This window comes from Passer montanus, unplaced genomic scaffold (genome assembly GCF_014805655.1).
Source record: "Passer montanus isolate IOZ18808 unplaced genomic scaffold, ASM1480565v1 scaffold17, whole genome shotgun sequence".
Classification (NCBI taxonomy): Eukaryota; Metazoa; Chordata; class Aves; order Passeriformes; family Passeridae; genus Passer; species Passer montanus.
In genome coordinates this window covers 4,840,128-4,861,506 of record NW_024364270.1, presented here as the reverse complement: position 1 = coordinate 4,861,506, position 21,379 = coordinate 4,840,128, and the positions used below count along the sequence as shown (strand labels likewise).

Genomic DNA, 21,379 nt, shown 5'->3' with positions numbered 1-21,379 from the left:
GCAAGTGCCACCCTAAAGGACACATCTTGGTGACACATCCTAGCTCTATGCAGATGCCTGGCTGACGCTTAGGATACCTCAAACGTCATTATGTAAGTACATTAGGCCACGTGAAACATTCCCTAGATGGAGTTCTCCCTTAAGAAATGTTACCTTGCCAGCAGGCTTCACTCAAAAGACAGGAATATTTAACTGGTGAATGCCAACTTTAATTGGTAGTACAAAGGTATAATTTACCACAGTAGTAACTCATAGGATTTTGCATCTGTACAGATTTGAGTGCATGCCATCTGTAAGACACCTGTACATTTTTCCAGAAAGGCTTCTGAAACTGGACACCAACTACACTGTATGAAATCACACCCCAAGTCAATACAAACACTGCATCTAAGAGTCAATATTTATTTGATTAATAACTTACAAAATTTAACAGATTTAATTTATGTAAGGAGAGCTAGTTTATTAAACATTTTACAGATTTTTTTTTTTGTTCACAATACACATCAAGATCTCGACAGTATTAAAATAATACTTGGCACAGTTATAAATAATATACAAAAAAATCCACAGCTTAAAATGTAGTGATGCTGTTTTACACATTAATTGAAAAAAAATCTGGTGGACCTCAAAGAATACAAAAACCTGCAAAGAAACAGCACATGTTTAGGGCCAAGACAAAATTCCTATTTACTCTACCTATGTCAGATTAAGTTGCTCTGATCTGCTGTTGGTCTGGATCAGCTTAAGTTTCAGAAGCAATGCAGTTTTGGTTCAACAAGTGAATTTTAAGTTTGATAACTTGACAGAAAAAATGCTGCATAGTTGGCTCCCCCCGCTTGCTTTATAATTTCACATCAACAATTCAGTGTTACTCAAGACAAGTTACATTTTACACTGGAAACTTCATACATCCTAAATCATATATGCATGTCAATTTTCACAACTACCTACTATCGCTCAGATTTTGGAGGTCTCAACAAATCTGTCACCAGAGAGCTACTGACATGTAAATAGTGCAGAACTTGCTACGTGCTACCAAGGATCACCTCTTCTTTTGCAAACATTTTTGACATGGAGTGCATGATGCAATTCATGGCATTTAATGCTACTGGGCAAATATGACTGAACTTGCATCATGCACTGAACTGCTCTTCTGGTGCCTGGGTGATATTTTATAAAGTGTATTGAAGCTCCTCAAGTCAACCAACCCCCAACTAAAATGTGAAAAAAGAAATGAATGAACAAATATGCAAACATCATTGGTGATTAAAACAAACCATAGTGTAAAGCTTTCATGCTTTTTTCTGATTAGAAAAAAATATGGACAACTGAAGTCAATTGTTTTCACAGAAATAGAGCATGTTTTTGTTAGCATTACAAATTTTGTCTGACAACAGTAGCCAAAGCTTCTTCATCCCTATACCCAAACCTCTCCTGTTAAAAGTGTCCAAGACAACATTGATTTTTCCAGTATTAAACATTCAAGGACTCTAATGCTGCACTTCTGTAAATCCTGATATCTGGTACTTGCAAACTAAGTGTGTGTCTTGAGATCAATGAACAACTACAGAAAAAATGTTTACTTGCAAATACTGAACATCAACTATTTACAGTTTCACTGCTCCTCCTACTAAGGCAAGGGCCGGGAATACCACTAGATTGCTTTATTACCTGTAATCTGCGTATTACAGAAAACGCTAATTTTGCCAAGCATCAAACATGCAGTGAATTTGCAGGGCATAATGCCTATTAACAGCAATATTTAACATCACTAAAAGCTCATTAGATATCTTCCTATACTTTTTTGGTTGAATAAAATGAAAATGAGCAGCTTTAAATACACTAAACACACACTCACAGAGAGAAAACTATTTGATAAATTATTTATATACAGATACACATTCTTTACACTGGTCTCAGACATCTGCTTTCAGGACCCTCCCCAAACTCCCCTCACAGGTTCCTTGAACCACTGGGTTGCTACAGCACTTAGAAGAGAACTAAACTGATTCTCAGTCTCTCTGTAAACAATAGTTAAGGAAGCAGTGAACAATTCACTATGAATATATGAAAACACCATAACAAAAATCAGTGCATCACATTCAAAAAAAGCCCCTTTGGAATGCAATTTCAGATCATTCCTTACCTTCTAAACACATCTGTAGCATGAGAACTTAAAAACAGAAATTAAGGGTGATTTCCACGTGCCAATACACCACCTTCTTCAGAACACTGCTCTGCATTTTCTGTGTGCACGTGCCATTATGGGGATTCATAATTTTTTGTTTTTGTTAAAGTTGGGTTCCATTATTTCACATTCAAACGAAATAAGCATTTGAGGCAACTTTGGGTTCTTCTTCTCCAATTGCATTCAATTTAAAACTATCTTGTCTTTTTATAACTGAGACTTTTGTTACATTTGTAGTATCCCTCACGTAATTTCTCTTCCAACATGTCTCCAAATACACTACACTGTTCTGTATGAGGACCAAACCTAATACTAAAACACTGCTAGTCTGTAAGTTGCTTATACAATTACTTCAAAGATAATTATTTTTTCCCACTTTTTTCCCTGAACATTATATACTGTAAACTAATTTTACAGGTGCATCATGCATTTAGGCAGGGCTTTAACTTTGACAGAAAAGCTTTCCTTGTTGGCGCAGCTGTTTATTTCAGACTATATTTCAGAACAGGGTTATTACAAGTATTTAGTTGTACCACTAACTGGTGGCAGAAACAATCACCAAAAAACGTGGGCAACATATTTTTACTCAACATTATCTGACGTGCCTTACTGCTATAACTTAACATGTTACAGGGGATCCCCACCACAGGATGTTTATAACAGTACTGAAAAGCACATTTTTCAATGTACATATTACTACAGAAAATCTGTATTAAAAAAAATCACATTACAGGAACTACAACATAGCGATCAGTGAACTCCATATCATGAAATTTAGTTTTATATTCTAGATTCTTGTTTCAGTGGAATTATTGATATTGGGATACAATTTTTTTCTGCTCAGCACAATGTAACTACTTATGTCAATACTTCAATAATCTCATGCTCCATTGTGAAAGACCTTAAATAAAAAACCTGATAACAAATACTGTGAATATGTTGTCATGAATAATTCTCATGTTAAGAACTGTTAAAATCCCTTTTTGATCTTCCTCCTCTTCCTTATCAGGTTTGGCAGTTTATTCTGTCCATTTTTACTTTTTGTTAATAAAATTCTGATGAAGAGAAGGTACCTTTATGATTCATCATCAGCCTTACACATAGCATGCTACTCTTCAAGGGATGCGGAGTCGAGAGAGAGAGACAGAAAATTTTTCAGGCACCACTCAGGATGATATGCTCACAGGATGAAGGTGGTGCTACACCAGCTGGTAGCCTGATCCTGAAGTTTGGTCATATTCTATTGTATACTGCCTTGTCCAGTCCACAATAACAGGCCGAAAAAGACCACAGCATCTGAATTCAAAGAAGTCTATAATGTTCCTTATACATCCATGGCTAAAAGCAAAAGAAAAACACACATTAGCAAGCAATATCACAGTTCATCTAACAAATAATCTTTTGCCTACCTACACATTTGATTCTTCACCCTTGAAGTTTCTAAGTTTAGAAAACGAGCTCTGTTCAGAATTTTTCTTATACTTGATAAGCAAATTGATGAATAAGTTCTGAAATAAGAGGTAGTCACCAGACTGGTGAATGTTTGATTCTTGGGCATAATCAAGACACCAACTTTCTTCCACTATCTACCAGAAGATGTTTTTAGCAGTCCATCATCATATAGCACAACCTGGTAGTTCAAATGCTGTTCTAAGAGGACAGTTGCATTATACAGATGGATGCAAAACAAAATGGCATGAAATTAATGTCTTCCTAGACTAATTTCCATATTTATTGGTATCTGTTTCTGCATACATACTGGTTCACCAGCTGCAGGTCTAGAATCAACCAGGTCCCTTGACAACACAAAATTAAGAAAGCATGATCTGAATTAAATGAACTAGTCAAGCACTTTCTGTGGCTGAATCAATTAACTGTCAAATATTTAAGAAACCCACAGAAAAACTCCCAACCTGCTGGGGTTTTTAACTTAATTAGACAGGGGCTGAATAGATCATAGTTTTCTGGAAGAAAAGTTCATGTAATGACATATGAGAGAGCAGGTCTAAGCAAAAAGGAGATGAAACTATTTGATGCCAATGCTTCATGTGACAGGTGATGCTAAGTCAGTTATTTCAGACATCTGGTGTTATTTTCAGGTGTAATTTTTATAATAGCAGCTATTACAGTTAAAATGATTTGTGAATGTGACAGTAATTTGGGATCAAACCAGCACTTTTTTCCTATCCTGTGCACCACCCCATGTTTTCCAGGCAAATTATCTGGTTTTGTTACAACTCTAATCTGTAGAACACTTCAACTACATAGAGATGCTCGTCTACTTCTCACTACAAGTTTTCTATGAAAATATTTTAAAAAGACCACACAAATTCCTAGCACAGAAATCCATCTGCTACAGAACAGAATCATGGAATGGGCAGGTTGAAAGGGAGCACAGTGGGTCCCTGGTTCAGCCAGGGTCACCCTAGAGCTCATTGCACAGGATTGTGTGAATCCATGCTGACTACTCCTGATCAGAATTTCCATCTCCTATCTCCTTTACTCCGGGTGGCACCAGAAAGAGCAGCAGCTCCCACAGGAGACACAGCATGTGCAGCAGGATGAGACTTGCTTTTTTTGTTTTCCATCTCCTTTTGTAACGTGCTCTCAACCCAGCAATATACCAGCTTCAGGTCTTCATTTATGTCCTGCTTTGCCTCCACAAGCTGCTCCATGACCCCATATTCCCAGTGCTATTTCATCCCTGAGCCCCCATCTTTCATCTTGCACTCTCATCACTACAGAAACCAGATTCCCAACCTACTCTTTCACACATTGATGCCCAAAAACTGTATGCAACAGCTTGCTCTCACCCATGCAACACCCACTTCAGTTCCTGGGGCATCCTGCTCCCTTCCCCACAAATAGCTTTGGCCATGCTCTTCACTTTCTGGAAGAAAGTGAAGCCTCTTTTCTCACAGTAGAGAAAGAGGAGCTACTGCATAGAGCAACTTCAACAGCACAGTAAGTATTACTCAGGAGAAAGTGCCCAGTGTGGAAATGAATGTCCAGGTCAACATAGACATGCTGCAGTAAGCAACTACCTCTGGTTTGAGCATTTGCTTTATAAAGTGGATATTTATTTCCCCATCAACTCTACAGTGAAATACAACCAGTGCTGGAAAACATTCTTTTCAGTGTTTATGCACCCTACACTACAAAACATTAATCACTTCCTTTAACTGGACAGAATGCGTGACTGAAAATAGCTGACAAGATTCAGCACTCCAAGTAGAGAAGACAGTCTGGAAGTACTCAGGTGTGTTCTGTTTCAACAAGCAATATAATTGAAATGTATGCAAGGCTATACAAATAAGAAATTGGTATATGCTTCAGAACTTACTTGAATGGGCTTTCAATAGATGTGGTTGTAACTTTAAAGTGCTTATATCTTCTTGCATTCATCCTTTCATTTGTTGTGATACCCAAGCAAGATATCTTGAGACAGGAAGAATAAGTAATTTAGCTCACATAAAAATATGCAACCAAGTACTGTATGAGACAGACTGAAAAAGGACCAAATTTACTGGTTTAAATTTATTTTTAAAGAAACAACTTTTTGACTGGGGAAATTATCAGAAGCAAACATAAACCATAAGACTTTGAAATTGATGTATGTTGTAGGTAACAAATATTGTAAAAGTGGAGGACAAAACTTAAATTTCCTGAAAAGTTGTATCTAAGCCTTAGAGGATAATTTCTATTTCCAGGAAATCTTCTGGAAAGATTAAGTCTCATGGTTCATTAATGACATGTCATACTTCAAGGCTTTCAGTATGACTTTTCTTTCCATAGAAAGGATAAAGAAAACTTGGGTTTGGTCAGATTAGAGTACAATAAAATGGCTTCAACTCACATTGAAGCAGTGTTAAGAAATTATTGCATCCTCTTTCAAGCTACCACTCCCTTTCTACTAATAACATACAGCATTATTATAAGTTGGCCTCACGGCTCTTATCCTCTATTAGTCTTTATTGTCTTTTACTGGTCTGTTTTACCTTTTGGCCATTTTGAGAATGGAAAGCAGGAGGTAGGTACTTTAACCTCTTGCACAAAAAAATACTGTGAGACAGCAGACGCTTGCCTCCTCCAGCAAGGCTGAGAGATTAAACTTGGTCTAGCACAATGAACATGAAAATTTGAATGACAGAACTATTTGATATTCTTATGTCACTCCCAAGACACAGCATTATGAGTGAAGTGTTTTTCCATACCTGATACATCTGACACATGAGTAACACAGCCACCCACATGAAGTGAAACACACTGTTTAGAAACATCCAAAACATCCACGGGGAACAGGTAGCAATCTGTGTAACGTAGGTCCAAAATCCATCCTTTGTGTAACTTGTCTCACAGTGGAAACCCCAGTCTAGAGGAAAATAAAAAGTCAAAAAATATACAAAGATTTAAGGTAAGTTTGTTTTACAGCAACATATAATGCCCACATTAGAATGTGTTAAATTAAATAAGAAAATGGTAAGTGCCAGAATTCTGAGCTTTACTTGCTCTCTCTTCCTTTCCCAACTCCTTGAATACATGACACATGCACATACTTGTCTGTGATGAAGAAGATTTAGAACAAGAAAAACATCTTCTAAATTAAAATACCCAATATAATAAAATATTAATGTGCAGTTCAATTCCAGGATAAAGATACCCAAAACTCTGATAATGCAAAGATCTATAAAAATCCATATGAGGAAATGAAGTATTTAGAAATAATTTAAAAAAAGATGAAAAAATCACATTTACTCACAAGAGATACATCCATAGATCATCCAGCAGATCATAAAAAGCAGGAAGAACAGGTAGCCCATAAAATAGCGATGGTTCCCTGCTCCTAAAGTTGCACAACAGGGACCAAATTACTACACTTTCAGCAGCAGAAAGACAACATTATACCAGAAAGTTTAATTGCTGTCTTAGATGTACTGCTTCTTATTTTATAAGAAACATTATGCTACAATATTAAGCCCGTAAAACTTCAAGACAGTGAAATTAGCTGGTTTACTTATGATTTTTTTTTATTTCTCAGACAACAAAGCAACTTTTCTTTCATTTTCTGTCATGTTACAACTGCAATTAATTAAATAATTTGCAACCTCTTTCATGAAGTAATAAAATTATTGATAGACAATATTTAGAGCAAAGTTGGTAACAGTTGTTGCAGTGCTTTTATCAGCCAGGAATTACACATTAATAAGTATTTTTTTAAATCCACTGAAAAAATTATCAAACGACAGAGTTCGCTTTCTGAAAAGTAACAGAAATATGAGAAAATATACAACCTTCCTTGATAATAAGCTAACTTACATCATATGTTTGGATGCCTGATGAAGCTAGGTAAAAATAAAATATCTAGTAAAACTTGTAAAACAAATACCTGCAACTGAACAGACAAGGCCTAAGAACTAGCTGTAACAATGAATGGGATAAAAACTACTCTGCTTTAGACAGAATTCTAATGCAAGAAAACTCAGTTACTAGAAGACTGATCTATTTTTAACAGTAGTAGAGCTAAAAATATGCCTCTTATTAGAGTACATCATAATTCTGAAGTACTCAGCCTTCCTCCTGTTTGTAAAATATGTCCAATGTTGCAACCTTCCAACAGCTCCAGGCTGTAAACTAAACCCACAGAGACGATAATGGGCTACAAAAGATTTGGCTGTCATCGTTTACCAGCACAGCATTTACTTCTTTATTATGTCAAATGTTTTCCCTGCTAAAACAAGAGCATCCTCTGGAGGCAGAAAATAATGAAGTGCTTTTAGCAAGTGAGCTGAAAGACTGTATAAATAAGAGATGAGGAAAAACATACATATAACACAAGCTAGACTAAACATAAGACTCTTCCTTGAAAATCAAACAAGTTCCTGAAAACACAAAATTACGTTGTAATATTGCCTTCAATCACCTAAGGGCATATGAGAAAGTGTTGGGAATGTCTCTAAGGGATCATTTAATTTGCATTCTAAATTTTAGAACTGTTAAGTTTCATAAAAGACATTCTATAAAGAACACAGAAGTTAAACAGTGGCGTAGAAGCCCATCTGAGAGGCATCTGAAGGGATGCTTCTCTCAGCAACATCTTTAATGATATTAAACAAAATTCTGCATAACAGGAAATCCACATGTGTGAGGTAAAAACATGGGTGTAGCATTTAAAACTATAAATGAAATAGTACAATCTTGATTGCAGTTTAAAAGGAAGAAAAATGTGAAAAAAAAAACAAACTGGAGAAACTGTATTTTGAATAAGATTAGGCAAAACACAGTACAGCTGCCTCCTGGACAGGCAGGAATAGAGTAATCCTCTGCAGTTAAAATAAAATTTAAAAAAACTCTAGAAAAACATAATGCTATTTTGATACTCCATTTAGAAGATAAATATAATCACTTCCAGAGATTTGCTTGCTGCATTTTAATCAAAACTTTGAGGAAAACAATTTGCCCTAGTTGCCAATTCATGTATTTTTCAAATAGTCTCCACTTTTTGTCAACCTCTTAAAAATGGTAAAAATATTCTAGGTCTTTTTGTGCCAAGTTTTATTCCCAAAAGATTTATTTCAGAGTGTCTGTAAACACTCATACAAGATTTCTCAGTCCTATCTTTAGCAACATTCTTGTCCTTTTAACACATTCCACACACATCCAAATTCCACCTTTCCAGAAAGGCATGATTCATGTTTCCCTTTTTGGCAAGCATACCACAAATGCTGTTTTAAGAATGGATTCTGTACTGCAATCCCATGCTTGGAGTCACCACGTACCAATCTGAGACAGAGAAGCCATATAAGGCTGTTCAGACCATCACTCCCTCCAGTTCAGCTCCAGCTCCCATACTGTGATTTCCAATGCTTTTTCCCAGCACACTTTCAAGGGCCCTAAGGTTTACTCCAGTCACCCCACTCTGTACACCACCACTAAAAAACAGATTATACTTTTCCATCATCACTGTGATTTAAAAACCTCCACCCATCCTAATCCCATCACTCATACACTCTCTCAATACACACAAACTAAGGTCTTTCCTCCTCCATTTTTTTTTGGGTTTTTTTTTCTGGTTACTGATTAAAATACTGGATCTTTCTGTCCCATTGACCTGTACTCCTCAGTACTCTTGTAAAACCTGAACTAAAAAATTTCTTATTTTTTTCATCGTAAAACATCTAAAATATAAACCAAAAATATCTCAGATAGTTACATCTGTAGAAAACATAAAACAGAAGGGGGTGATACAAGTTGATCTCAATGAGACTTTAGAGATGTTCTGTTACAATTTAAATGCCAGGATCAACTATTTTACTCTTGATTTTCAGACCAAACTACATCTATTTGAAAGCATAAATGCTTCATTATATCTAATGAAGCATTTATGAAACTGTCAACTGTCAGTGAACCCCGTTCTTAACTCCTCCCCAAGATTAAGGTTACCTCTGCTTGTGTCTTAAAATATTAAACATGTGAAGCAAGCTGCACTCATTTCCTAGCTGAGAGGTCTTCAGTGCTCCCTGCATAATAATGGTTTTCAAATAAGTTTCTCAAAAAGTATGACTGGAAATAGCAGCATTTAGAGACTTTATTTCTGTTCTATATCCATTCCTTTCATAATCACTGAGGAGAACAAAAGACAACCTGGATGGTTAAAAAGAAAATACCTCAATAGGAAGTTGTTCTGAATCTAACTTGTGTAATCATAATAATTTTAAATATGTATACTTTACCAATAAGTTACTGATTATCATTGGTCAAAATGAAAATTTTTATCTTTTGTAAAGTATAATAATCAGTTGTGGAACTGGGACATGTGTTTTCAGCAGTTAAGCTCTGCATCTTTTCATTACTAAACTTCATGTCAATTAAAATACATATGTAGCAAACTGAATTAGACACAGAACAATTTTGAGGACGGGTATATAATAGACAATACAAATGAGAATAATGCAGAGAATCACACGTAGAAAAGGAATTGAGCTCAATATTGAAAAGCTTTTCTTAAGAAGCCAAATCTCTTCCACTGTGAAATGAGAACAGGCAAGACCTTGCAGAGCATTTTAGCAAATTCCTCACCTACACAGTTGCCCACCCACGGGCAGTGGTGATCAAACTTCGCTATACATCGATTGCAAACACCGCAGTGTTTGGACCTCACTGGCTTCCGTATCTGTAACAGATAATAAACATTTGCTTAGAAAAGCAAGTTAGCCTGATGTATTTTAAACAGAAGAAAACACAAACCCTCAATTTAAACGTAAATTGATTGTGCTAGTGTTAATTCCTCAGAGAACTTCAAACTTGAAGCTAATTCTTAAGGCAATCCTAGCTATTTAGCTTAATCTACACATCCTTACAACTGCACTGAAATGATTTTCACTTTTTTTCTCTTATACAAAGAATTGTTTTTCTCATACAAAGTTCTTCTATCACCTCCAGCTATTGAGCTTTGTATAGTAACCAGCCTCATTTCAGCTTTTAACAATGAAAATACAGAATGAGTTTGAGTTCCATGATTTTTCATCATTCATAACCAAGCTCTAACACAAACTTTTCAGATTATTTTCTAAAGACAGAAATATCACTCAACAAGCAGAATTCAGTGAAACTTAAAATGCTAAATTACTCCCAAAATTTTTTCTTGAAAGGTTATGTCTTGAAAGAAGTGGTCTGAAATATATATGTATATACAGACACATAATTTTTTAAGTGTCACATCTGTATATAATTTTCCAGCCTCCAATTTGGAGATTTAAACATCATTCATATTTCACATACACCAGAGTTTTGCAGGGTTAACACTGATATGCTTGAGCATTTTGTATCTGCTAGTTAACTTTCAAACAAAAAGCACATTATATTTGCTTTACAAAGTTAAGATTTTTTTTTCCCCCACTCCTGAATATTGCCAGATAGAGAAACACACTTAATCTTTGAAAAAATATTTTACTAGAAGCACAACATGATTTTACTTCAAGTTATGGAGGTAGTGGAATGTCACATGTGATTTTTATAACTTGCTAGGTGTATAACCAACCAACCTGGTAGACATACTGGATACGTGAATTTTGACACTGGCAAGTTATTTCCACAGTGATAATTTTTTTCCTCTCACTGTTGCATTATTTTTGTGTACATATAATGTATTGAAAACACTGCTTAGATTAAAGAGTACAAATAAATTCTGCCTTTGAAAATGCAATAAGGTCAAATACATGTTCATTACAGGAACACTAATTTTGGCTTAGCACTAAAGGAAATAAAAATAAACAGTGAAATTGATCAAAAAATATACTACCAAGCAGGTACTGCAGAATATACTGAGATCCAGACTTCCTGTCTCTGCAAGTTCTACTATTGTCTGCAGGGAAAAAAAAAATTAGAATTTAGCATAAAAACAAATGGTGACAAGCATTTTCAGACCTGTGGCTGTGAACCCTTTATTTTGGGTACTTTCTACATACAGGAACAAATTCAATTCAGATGAAACTGATTTTGAATCTACCTTATTAAACCAATAGGCGTATTTACTTCTAAATTAATTCTATTTTATACTTATTCCTAGTCACCTACTGTGATTTCAGTGCTGCTGATGTGACTTTTGATACCCTGGACAACTTCATTATGAGTCCCTCTGACTTCAGTGGGAGTATAACACCACACTACAGAGTAAAAAAGGATGCAGCAACAAATGTGCATGGTCTGACACTCAACACTGGAGTTCAGTATTGGCCACAAGCAAAATCCCAAACCTCAGGAGAACAGAACTGAACAAGAGCAGATGAAGAGCTTTTAAATATAAGTCTTGTGCAGACAGAGGACCACTTCAGTTAGCTCCACATCATTGTACTTTGTAAACATTTGTCTACCTTCTATGCTTTTGAACTATCGGAATATTTTATTCATTTATTCCTTCACTTGCTTTAAGAATGGTTTGGATTATTTTGTAACACAGGATGAAGGACATGACATATTAAAACAACAAACATCTGAAATTCTTGCTTACTACACATTTCTAAACATACTTAATATGGTCATCTGAAATGAAAAGAATTTTCTTACTTAGTTACTTCAAAGTTAAAGGCTAACTCAGCATTAAATACTTGAAGACAAATTATGAAAATGTTAGGAAGTGCTACACATGTCCTACAGTGGTTTATATCCCTGGTAACAAAACATTTTACCATGTGGTTAGATGCAAAGCAAGAAACACAAAACATTCATAGCCATATGCATCTGCCGCAAGAAGTTGCATTTTGCAATTCCTACCCTGTTCAACGAGGCTTTTGGAACCACACTCGCCTACTTAAGCAAGTACATCAAATAAACTGCATATTTGTGCAATTTGCTGAATCCAATCCAAAGTGTCATAGTTGACTACTCTACTTAATCTAGTCCAGTTGAAGGAGGAGAATTTAGTTGGGAATTTACTTTGGCAAACTGGCAGTATTAGAAACTGAATTTTCAGAGTAAATCTGCATATTGACTAAGAACTCAGCTACAGCTTATTGCAGAACACACAAATTATTTCATCGACACCATCCTTTTAATGGCTATTATATTTTCATTCTACATAAGGACATAACTCCAAGTGGTCTGATCTTGATCCACACAGGTCTTTTTACAAATAACCATGAAGTAGAAGCTCAAAGTTAATTTTAGGTGGAATGTTGGCTTCTAGGAAACATAAACAAAACAAAACGGTTTTCCTGCTTGTATAATTTTGGCATATTCAATGCTCATTTTGGCTGTTGAGAACAATGCACTTAATTAAAAATAAAAATATGAGATGCTAATAATGATACAATGTCTTAGCTATCATTAGATCACCCATATTTTCTCTGACTTTTATGCCAAAGTAAAAGCCCACCCCAAACTTCCTGCGGTTTTGGCTGTTTTAGCCTCAAAATGTTTGTCAGTCTAATACTTTTAGATAGAAAGGTAAAGAAAATTAGAGATGCTTAGAAGTTTGGAATAAAATTAACTAACACTTTTCCCATAATGGCCTATATATTTCAGTATGGCAAAAGTCTGAAACTTCACATTTCCTTTTTCACTTAACTGCTTGTCAAATTTTTAATATTGAAAATTCAAGTCACAATTTTATTGTGCTATTCAAAATTACTAATATGCAATTTCACACCAGTTAAGACTTGAAATACATTCCAGAGGTAAAAAAATAGATCTGGAAGACCCTTCAATATTTTAAACCTTTTTTTATACAACTTACTGAAAATGTACTGAATGTAATGTACTGAACAGTAAACTATGATCAACTGATGGAAAGCTGTTGAAGAACAAGTTCGTATCTCTTGACTTTACCTTTTTCTTTTGTTCTTCCGTGGCTTTGATGATTCCTGGATCAGATTTCCAGGACTTTCCAAAATTGTAGAAAAGTGCAACACTATTAGCAAGGAACGGAAGATGTATAAAGAAAAAATTGAGATGTGTTTACAGTCAAGGAATCTCAAGTGTAAAACTGAATTTCCTCTTGAACATTCTCACTGATAATTCTGAAACTAAATTTAACTAAATTTAAATTTTACTAATGCCCTTGAGTCACTGTCTTCAGATTAACAAAATTCAGCACTGCTGTAACAACTAGCTTGGTACTCAGCATTTTCCATTGCTTGACCTTCAAAACTCACTTTAAGAATGGTTTGTTCCAGAAGTTATTTGTAAAGCATTTATCTTTCTAAAGGATGAATAACAATAGTTCAGTTTTTGAAACTGTTTTCTCTTTTAATTAAATTAAATCCCATGAAATTTATCTTCTTAATAACTATTTCCTGTTTTCAGAATAAACATTTTGGAGCTCTATTTATAAGACAGACATTTGACTGCCTGTGTCTACAGTGACTTGACATTCCTGTGCTATCACAGGACAGGCTGTTTCTGGCCATAGAAGGAATTTTGCTGCAATGGCCACTGTTGCACAGCAATCATGTTCCAATAGCACTTATCTCCAAGAAAGGTAGTATCTGAAACCTGGTCCTGTAATGAGGCAATACACATATTTTGCATCACTGAAAGTTATTTTTAACATACTAATATGTCTAATACTTAAAAAACCACAGGATTCATTATTCTCCGGAAGTGTTTATAAAATCACTTACCATAAAGACAGAAAATAGCCATTTGTTTTAAAATACATTTCCTGCATTCAACGTCTTGCCATGTAACATGCTAGTCTTACAGCACTTGACATTTCTTCAGAGAATTAAAACATTTTTAGCAGTGATGTTGAAAAAGCAAATACTTAAGATGTTTCTCTTCCACAAAAGGAAAATTATTTATTCGCGTTAACCTACAAAAGAGCTGACAAAACTGACAGAAGTCACCTGCTGTCACTGCCAGTTACAACTGCCAGAAGATACCCCACTTGATAGAATCTGTGGTGGCAGAAGCTTCTACAGCATTATTCAAACAAAAAGGACACCTAGTACTCAGGCAGAAAACACTACACACCCAAATTACACTGTATTTTGAGAAACTTAAGATACATTCAGATCTAAATAGCTTCGATATAAAAGAACCCAGAAATGCAAACCCTCTTTTTGACTGCTGTAATTATCAGGAAATCTCATTGTTCATGTGAAGTGTATCACAAAAGATTTTTGTTTTCCTCCTGTTGGGGCAAGGAATTGGCTGTGAATTTCTAATAAATATTGGCAAGCTGAATTAAAATTTTAATAATGTATCTTATATAGCAGAATGTTATATAAGCTTACTAAAGGCAATTAATCTTTCCAGTAACAAGAAGTTTACTGCAAGTCTATATGGGGGAAAAAACATCAGCTATTCCATAACCTAAACACTCCCAGCTCTACTTTATACATTAGAGATGAAAAACTCTGACTTCAAAATTTACACAATCCAACTTCTTCCTATTTTTTCCTAAAGCTACTTGCTGCCAAGAATAAGCTGGTGCAACTGAACTGCTTAGCTGGAGAGAGGTTACATTTTCTTTAGAATACTAAAATAATTGCTGGGTTTTTTACAGCAGTGAAAACTGGTTTCCATTAAATGTACCTTAATCAGGTACATATAAAGGTACAAACACGGTACAACTGGAACCAATTTTATGACCTATTTCTAAATACTATACGTCACGTCTAGACTTTTAAAGAAGATGTGAGAAAAGACTAAGAGGGGTTTTATAACCTTAATGCTTTGGAATTCTTAAATTTGTATAACCTGTAACCAAGCAGCAGTCCATTGTCTCAGTGGACTCCTCCCCCATTTTACTCCCTCAGATACAGAGAGAACATAAGAGACAACCCACAGAACCTGTTTTCTCTGTCCTTTTATCATGGTGGTGTCAGATAAGTACAATGCTGACAATGTAAATTGTGGCAGATAAGGGACTTCTGTGCTGCAGCTGGGAGACTACCCGAGAATTTAAAAGTTTTCTTCAGGGTATTTCCAGCATGTGATGTAGGTAAACAACTTCAGGTGTACGATTCATCTCACCCACTTTGAATCACTTAGTATGCCCTCACAGACATCAGGAAGGGAAAAAAGCCACATCCCATGTATCAAGGTATTTAAATCATGTAAGAGAAGCAGAGCCTTACAAGTGGCTATTTTTTGTCACTGGCTGTGAAGAGTATTTAAACTTCAGTACAGATGCCTGCACTACAGGTATCTAAAATCATACTGAACTCCCTTCTGAAGTCTGCTTTAAAAGGGATCTTAGCAACTTGCATCACAGACATCTCTCAAAACTCTTCACATGTAAGAAATTCTTGTAGGTCTGCAATAGCTTCAGAGTAGAGTAGGGAATTGGTTCTCTAGAGTGTCTCATTTTGTGTTAACATTCTCATTTACAGTTGCACAAGGAAAAAGTACATTACTATATTATCAAAGGCTGCAAAATGCATAATATACCAGGCATTCACACCTCCTGCCTTACCATCAATTTGCTCCTCTTTTATGCAGTTTCCCCAGTTTTCATTGAGAGACAAAGCAGAAACACCCACAAAACACTTCCTACTTTTAGTCCTGATCAATATTCTTTATTTATTAGAACAACTACAAGACGGTGAAAATTATTCCAGGAATTGGAATCAAAAAGATTATCTCACAAAAAAGAAAATTAAAACCAGAAAAGCACCACACAACCCCTAAGTCAGGTAAACATGGGATAAGTTAATTTTTCATTGTGAACTGTAGTCTACTTAAAAAGCCCCAAACACATGCAGCTTCCTGCTATCAGGTCTGATTTCATACACATCTGAAATCAAGCCAAAATGCACATTATAGACCCAGATATGCCCTTTTGCTAACCAAAAATCTCTTTCTCCTGCACAGAAAAATCTGCAGCCAGTGTAAGGTGTCAGAGATCAAATACATGCTAATAAACCTGCCAATTCACAGAATCACAGCATCACAGAATGGTCAGAATTGGTGTCTTCCAGGCTGGAAGAGACCACAGTGGGTCACCTGGTCCAACCTTCCCACTCAAGCAGGGTCATATCAGAGCACAGGATTGTGTCCAGACAGTTCTGGAACACTGAGGAGAGACTCCAAAACCTCCCTGGGCAATCTGTTCCAGTGCATGCTCACCTTTGCAGTAAAGAAGCTCCTTTTCATATTCAGATGGAACTTCCTGTGCATCAGCTTCTGCCCACTGCCTTGTCCTACTGCTTAGCACAATTAGGAAGAGCCTGGAAATATCCTCTGACACTCTCCCTTCAGACTCTTATAAACACTGATGAAGTCCCCTCTCAGTCATCTCTTCTTGAGTCTCAACAGGCCCAACTCCCTCAGCCTTCCCTTATAGAAAGATGCTCCAAATCCCCAATTCATAACAGCTGTACATGTGGATCTAAGAGCCCAGGCAGGTAACAGCAGCCAGCTACATGAGAAGCCTCATTTGACTAGGCATTTATTGGACAAAATCAGTTTGTAATTAACTGAAGCTCTGCAAAAGCCCTCTATCTCCATTTCTATCTGACATAAAAGAATTGCTTAGCTTACAAATTAAGTCAGCCTATCTCCTCCACACTGTATATTTTTACTAAACTTATTTTTTTTTAACTTTAGAATAGCATTTAGATGTGGGAACTGAAGCTCTGGACAGCTGGGCCCAGAGTCTGGATTTTTGGGGTCTTTGGTTCCTGTAGAAAAATGGCTGTTGACTTCTTTTTTTCTGCATTAAGAATTCTTGCTCTTTTCCAGAAACTAATTTTGATAATAAATTTTTTTTAACTGCTTAACTGTACCAATTAGCTTGTTGGTTTTTTAAATCCTATACAATTGTATCAGCTTTGTGAAAGAATTAAAATCATAACGAATTCTCTTACACCCAGTTTTAAAATGATCACTAATTGAAAAAGTGTTTAATGTTTGTTTCCTTTAACCTAGACCCCAGCAATTGATGAAGATATTTGAAATAAGATAATCAATACAGTATTAGTCAATGATAAATTATTTTTTAAAACACAAATTGCCTTATATAATCTCAGAAAGGATGCGATAGCCATAAAAGCTTGCTTAATTAAAACTGTACACTCCCATTTGCACCAAATACAAGCAGAAGAAAAAAAATACTGTGAATAGTTTGGGTCACTCTGACATTTTAGAAAAACAGAGCGTTGTAAGAACCTTTTGACATAATGAGCAGTATTTGTTCAGCTGGAACTGAAAAGACTGCATGAACAACTGAGGTATAATCTTGGCAGGACGTTTACAGGACACAAGAGAATGTTATACCTATAAATACTAATGAAAAAGAACAAAATGTGAAATTCTAGTCTCACCTTATTAAAAGTGTAATTTTAAATACTTTTTTTCTTTTAAAAATAAAACTAAACTAAAACATAGTGACTTAGTGTGTAGGATTTTTGAAGGCATTTTCGTTCCTACTCTACACACACTAGAAAACTGGACTACACTAATGGGGCAAGACATAAGTATCCTGTGTTACAAGCAAAATATAGTTACAGGGATGCAGCAAAACAGTGGCAGGGAGGCACTGGACCATAAACTCCTATATAGACTCAAAAATACACATATCATATTCCTCATTCCCTGGTATAAAGTAGGATTTCTACTTTATCAAATATACCAGACTCAGAAGCTGCTGAGAAAAATCCAATAGAATGGAAACATTTACAAAAAGTTCAGTACATTTTCAATACTGGCTTTTTGAAAGACACATGATAAAACATTAGAATTTAGAGTTCTATTTTTTATGTGACCACACTGAAATTCAAAAAAATGCACTGCAAATCCTTAGTTTTATTTTTCGTTATTATACATTGCATCAACTGCCCTCTTCTGTCCCATTAGGATTAAACACACAAGAGTTGATGATCTTTAAATACCTAAATATTAAAGTTGCACTTGCAGCAATTAAGATCTTTATGCTATTTATAATATAAGGTTCCAGTAAAGCAATTTCTGATAGTTGTTTAAGGCTATAAATTCTCTTCCCCAAGTCAGAATTTGTGAAAACTACTAGGACAGGTTTCATCACTTGAACACAACAAAGTGTAAAGTAGTACTCTAGTCTGCTGTAAGCAATCATATAAAGCTGTAAAAATACAGGAATCCTTTATCCAACCACAATGCTATGCCTGATGCTAATAAAAATAAAGGAGGTATGCATTTTCATTTTTGCAACAAAGCTACAGGGCTATTTTCCAGAAGAAGAATGAATTTGGAATCTTATCACAAGGACTTCCAATTTAAAATCACCAATTAAAGGAAGATGGCCTCAAGCACTTGGTCTCTAAAACTGCTTGTCACAGAATTGTGTCAGCTCTAATGAAAGTAATTAGTAACTGAAGGTCTTAGACCACTACTTTGTACAAAAAGACTGTTGCAAAGGTTGTGAGACACCAGCTTGGGACAGAAGTAGGACAGTATTTTATTGACATTCTCAGGTTTTATTAGGGTAATTGTCTATACTTCTAGTGGACAATTAAGATTATTCTATGACAAAAAAAAGCCACGCTTCAAGCTATTTAATCAGAATGAATAACAGAAATAAAAATCTAAGCAAGTTGGTAGATATATGAATGAAATATGAGCTTCAGGATAAAAACCTCACAATTACAACTGTAAGAACTATATTAAACATCGAATCTCTACTTTGTTTTCTTGGCTACTGAAATTACAGTACCCAAGAAAGTTGTTTAAAAGTTTGAATCTATTTCCTTGCCATGGAAAACTAACATTCCCCAGTGAACTCTGACTCAATTTCTACCTCCATGAGTAAGGGAAATTAATATCTTGACAGACAATCAAAACCACAAAAATATGGCAATATGGTGAATCTCTATAATCTAGTATTGTTAATACACATATTTTCAGAATAACTGAAAATATAATTATCAAATGTATCTAAAGTTTGTACAAACTTTAATAGAATTTCCAAAATCTTTAGGAAGATCTAACTATGAAACCCATTCCACTGGAATTGATATAGACCATGAAAGCCTACTGCTTTTCAGAATAGTCTAAAAACTGTAGTCAATTACATTGTGTCCCCTCACAGCCAGACAATATTTTACAAAGTTGCTAACAATTCTTCCACATAAGAAGTTGGTAAAGGACAGGAAATTCTGCAGAGTACTGTAAGTAGATTTTGAGGGAAATCTTTTACTTATCAAAGCATAGCAATACTATGCACATTTTTAAAGCAATACAATAATTAACATTAATACAGATAGCTATGTTTAGTGGCGATTCCCTTTTAAAAATTATTATTAGCTTAGTGTTATATATATGTTTCATACTGTGAACATGAAAAAATACTACTGTACACAAAAAAGGATATCATTCCAAAACCAGAAGAACCACGTCACATACATCCAGAATTTTGTTGCCAAATATATTCCAAGAGGCAGTGCACTGTGCATGGAGTGATCAAAGAATGACCTGTAATACAGGAACAATGTCACACGGTAAGTTTGATTTATGAAATGTACATCCTGAACTACTGCTTCAGGAAAACACTTCCTATTAAAATATGTACTATATGGAATTTCGTAAAATACGCTATACATACATTTTCCCACTTTTCTGTTCAAAGTTCACAAGAAATTCCTTTTTTCAACCTGCCAAGACAGGCAGAATAAGTAAATACTCATGCTAAAACTACACTGTGCAAGCAGACAGGAACCTGTGAGATTCTTAGCAACATGAACAGTGGTTGCAAACTGTATTAAGTTTTGAGATTACAGTGCTAAAGACATTTTGAAAACCCATTCAATGAAAACTGCATGTTAAAATTACGTCATTAAGAAAAAAACCTTAAGAAACTTTGGTGTTATCAGCCTATATACTTGAAATATTTCAGATTATTCAGTATTTTGCTTCTGCTACAGCTGCCAATATAAAGTTGAAAAAAATCCAGACTAATTAATTTCCCATATATCACTATATTTGCTAAGTTCTAAGACAAAATGCTGCTACGCTAATTTAAAAAAAATTAAGCCATCAGAAGTATTTTGACTTTCTTACACTTTTGCATTTTAAAGATTCTTCTGAATAAAGTTACATACAGTGAGACAAACTAGGTGAATAACTAGACTACTCCATATTCAAGAAGAAATTGCTACAAAACCTATGGAAAACAATACTCTAAACAACTAACCTCCCTGAAATAAAATTTCTGCATCATCTGCCTAAACATCCTGATATTGATCCATTTTGCTTTTTGTGGTAGTGATTCCCTCAGGGCTGCCACAGACAAATGTGTGCAGGGAGTAGTTTCCATTTCACTTCTTAACTCCCTTACAGTATCCCTCTCTTCTCTAGTGGAATTTCCTTTGGTCTTTGGAGAAAACCCTGTAAGGAACATGAGCTCATTTGATGAATAACAAGTGAATACATATTTGGACACACTGCAGTATTCTGAAGTTACTCTGCAGTAATCTTCCCTTCAGTGACTTCTGTGCATTTTTGTGTGTGTGAAAGTAGGGAGCAAAACACATCTAAGCAGATTAGCTAAAATTCTATAGGGAAAGAAAACACTATTAGAATAACAGCACAAGTTTAATTCAAACCTGGGCTTTGTGTAAAACATTTTAAAAATTATTTATACTAAATATTAAGCAACAGATAAAATAAAAATAAAAATTTTATAATTATATTTTTATAATAAAATAAAAATAATAAAAATCCTGAACTCATGTCAGTTAGGCCAAAAATATAAATCTTGACAAAACACAGATCTTG

The 21,379-nt window shown here is 35.1% G+C and overlaps 1 protein-coding gene across 1 annotated transcript in view; it reads right to left on the bottom strand.

The window, feature by feature from the left end:
- Positions 1 to 382: 382 nt before the first annotated feature.
- The window catches only part of ZDHHC17 (zinc finger DHHC-type palmitoyltransferase 17), a 65,399-nt gene continuing 44,402 nt past the window's right edge, over positions 383 to 21,379 (bottom strand). Inside the window, exons 10-17 of the mRNA XM_039704046.1 lie at positions 19,977 to 20,077; positions 13,511 to 13,635; positions 11,487 to 11,549; positions 10,265 to 10,358; positions 6,948 to 7,031; positions 6,403 to 6,560; positions 5,532 to 5,626; positions 383 to 3,526 (exon numbers count right to left, since the gene is read on the bottom strand). Coding sequence (XP_039559980.1) covers positions 3,388 to 3,526; positions 5,532 to 5,626; positions 6,403 to 6,560; positions 6,948 to 7,031; positions 10,265 to 10,358; positions 11,487 to 11,549; positions 13,511 to 13,635; positions 19,977 to 20,077 — 859 coding nt within the window. The 3' untranslated portion in view covers positions 383 to 3,387. The remainder of the gene's footprint in view (positions 3,527 to 5,531; positions 5,627 to 6,402; positions 6,561 to 6,947; positions 7,032 to 10,264; positions 10,359 to 11,486; positions 11,550 to 13,510; positions 13,636 to 19,976; positions 20,078 to 21,379) is intronic.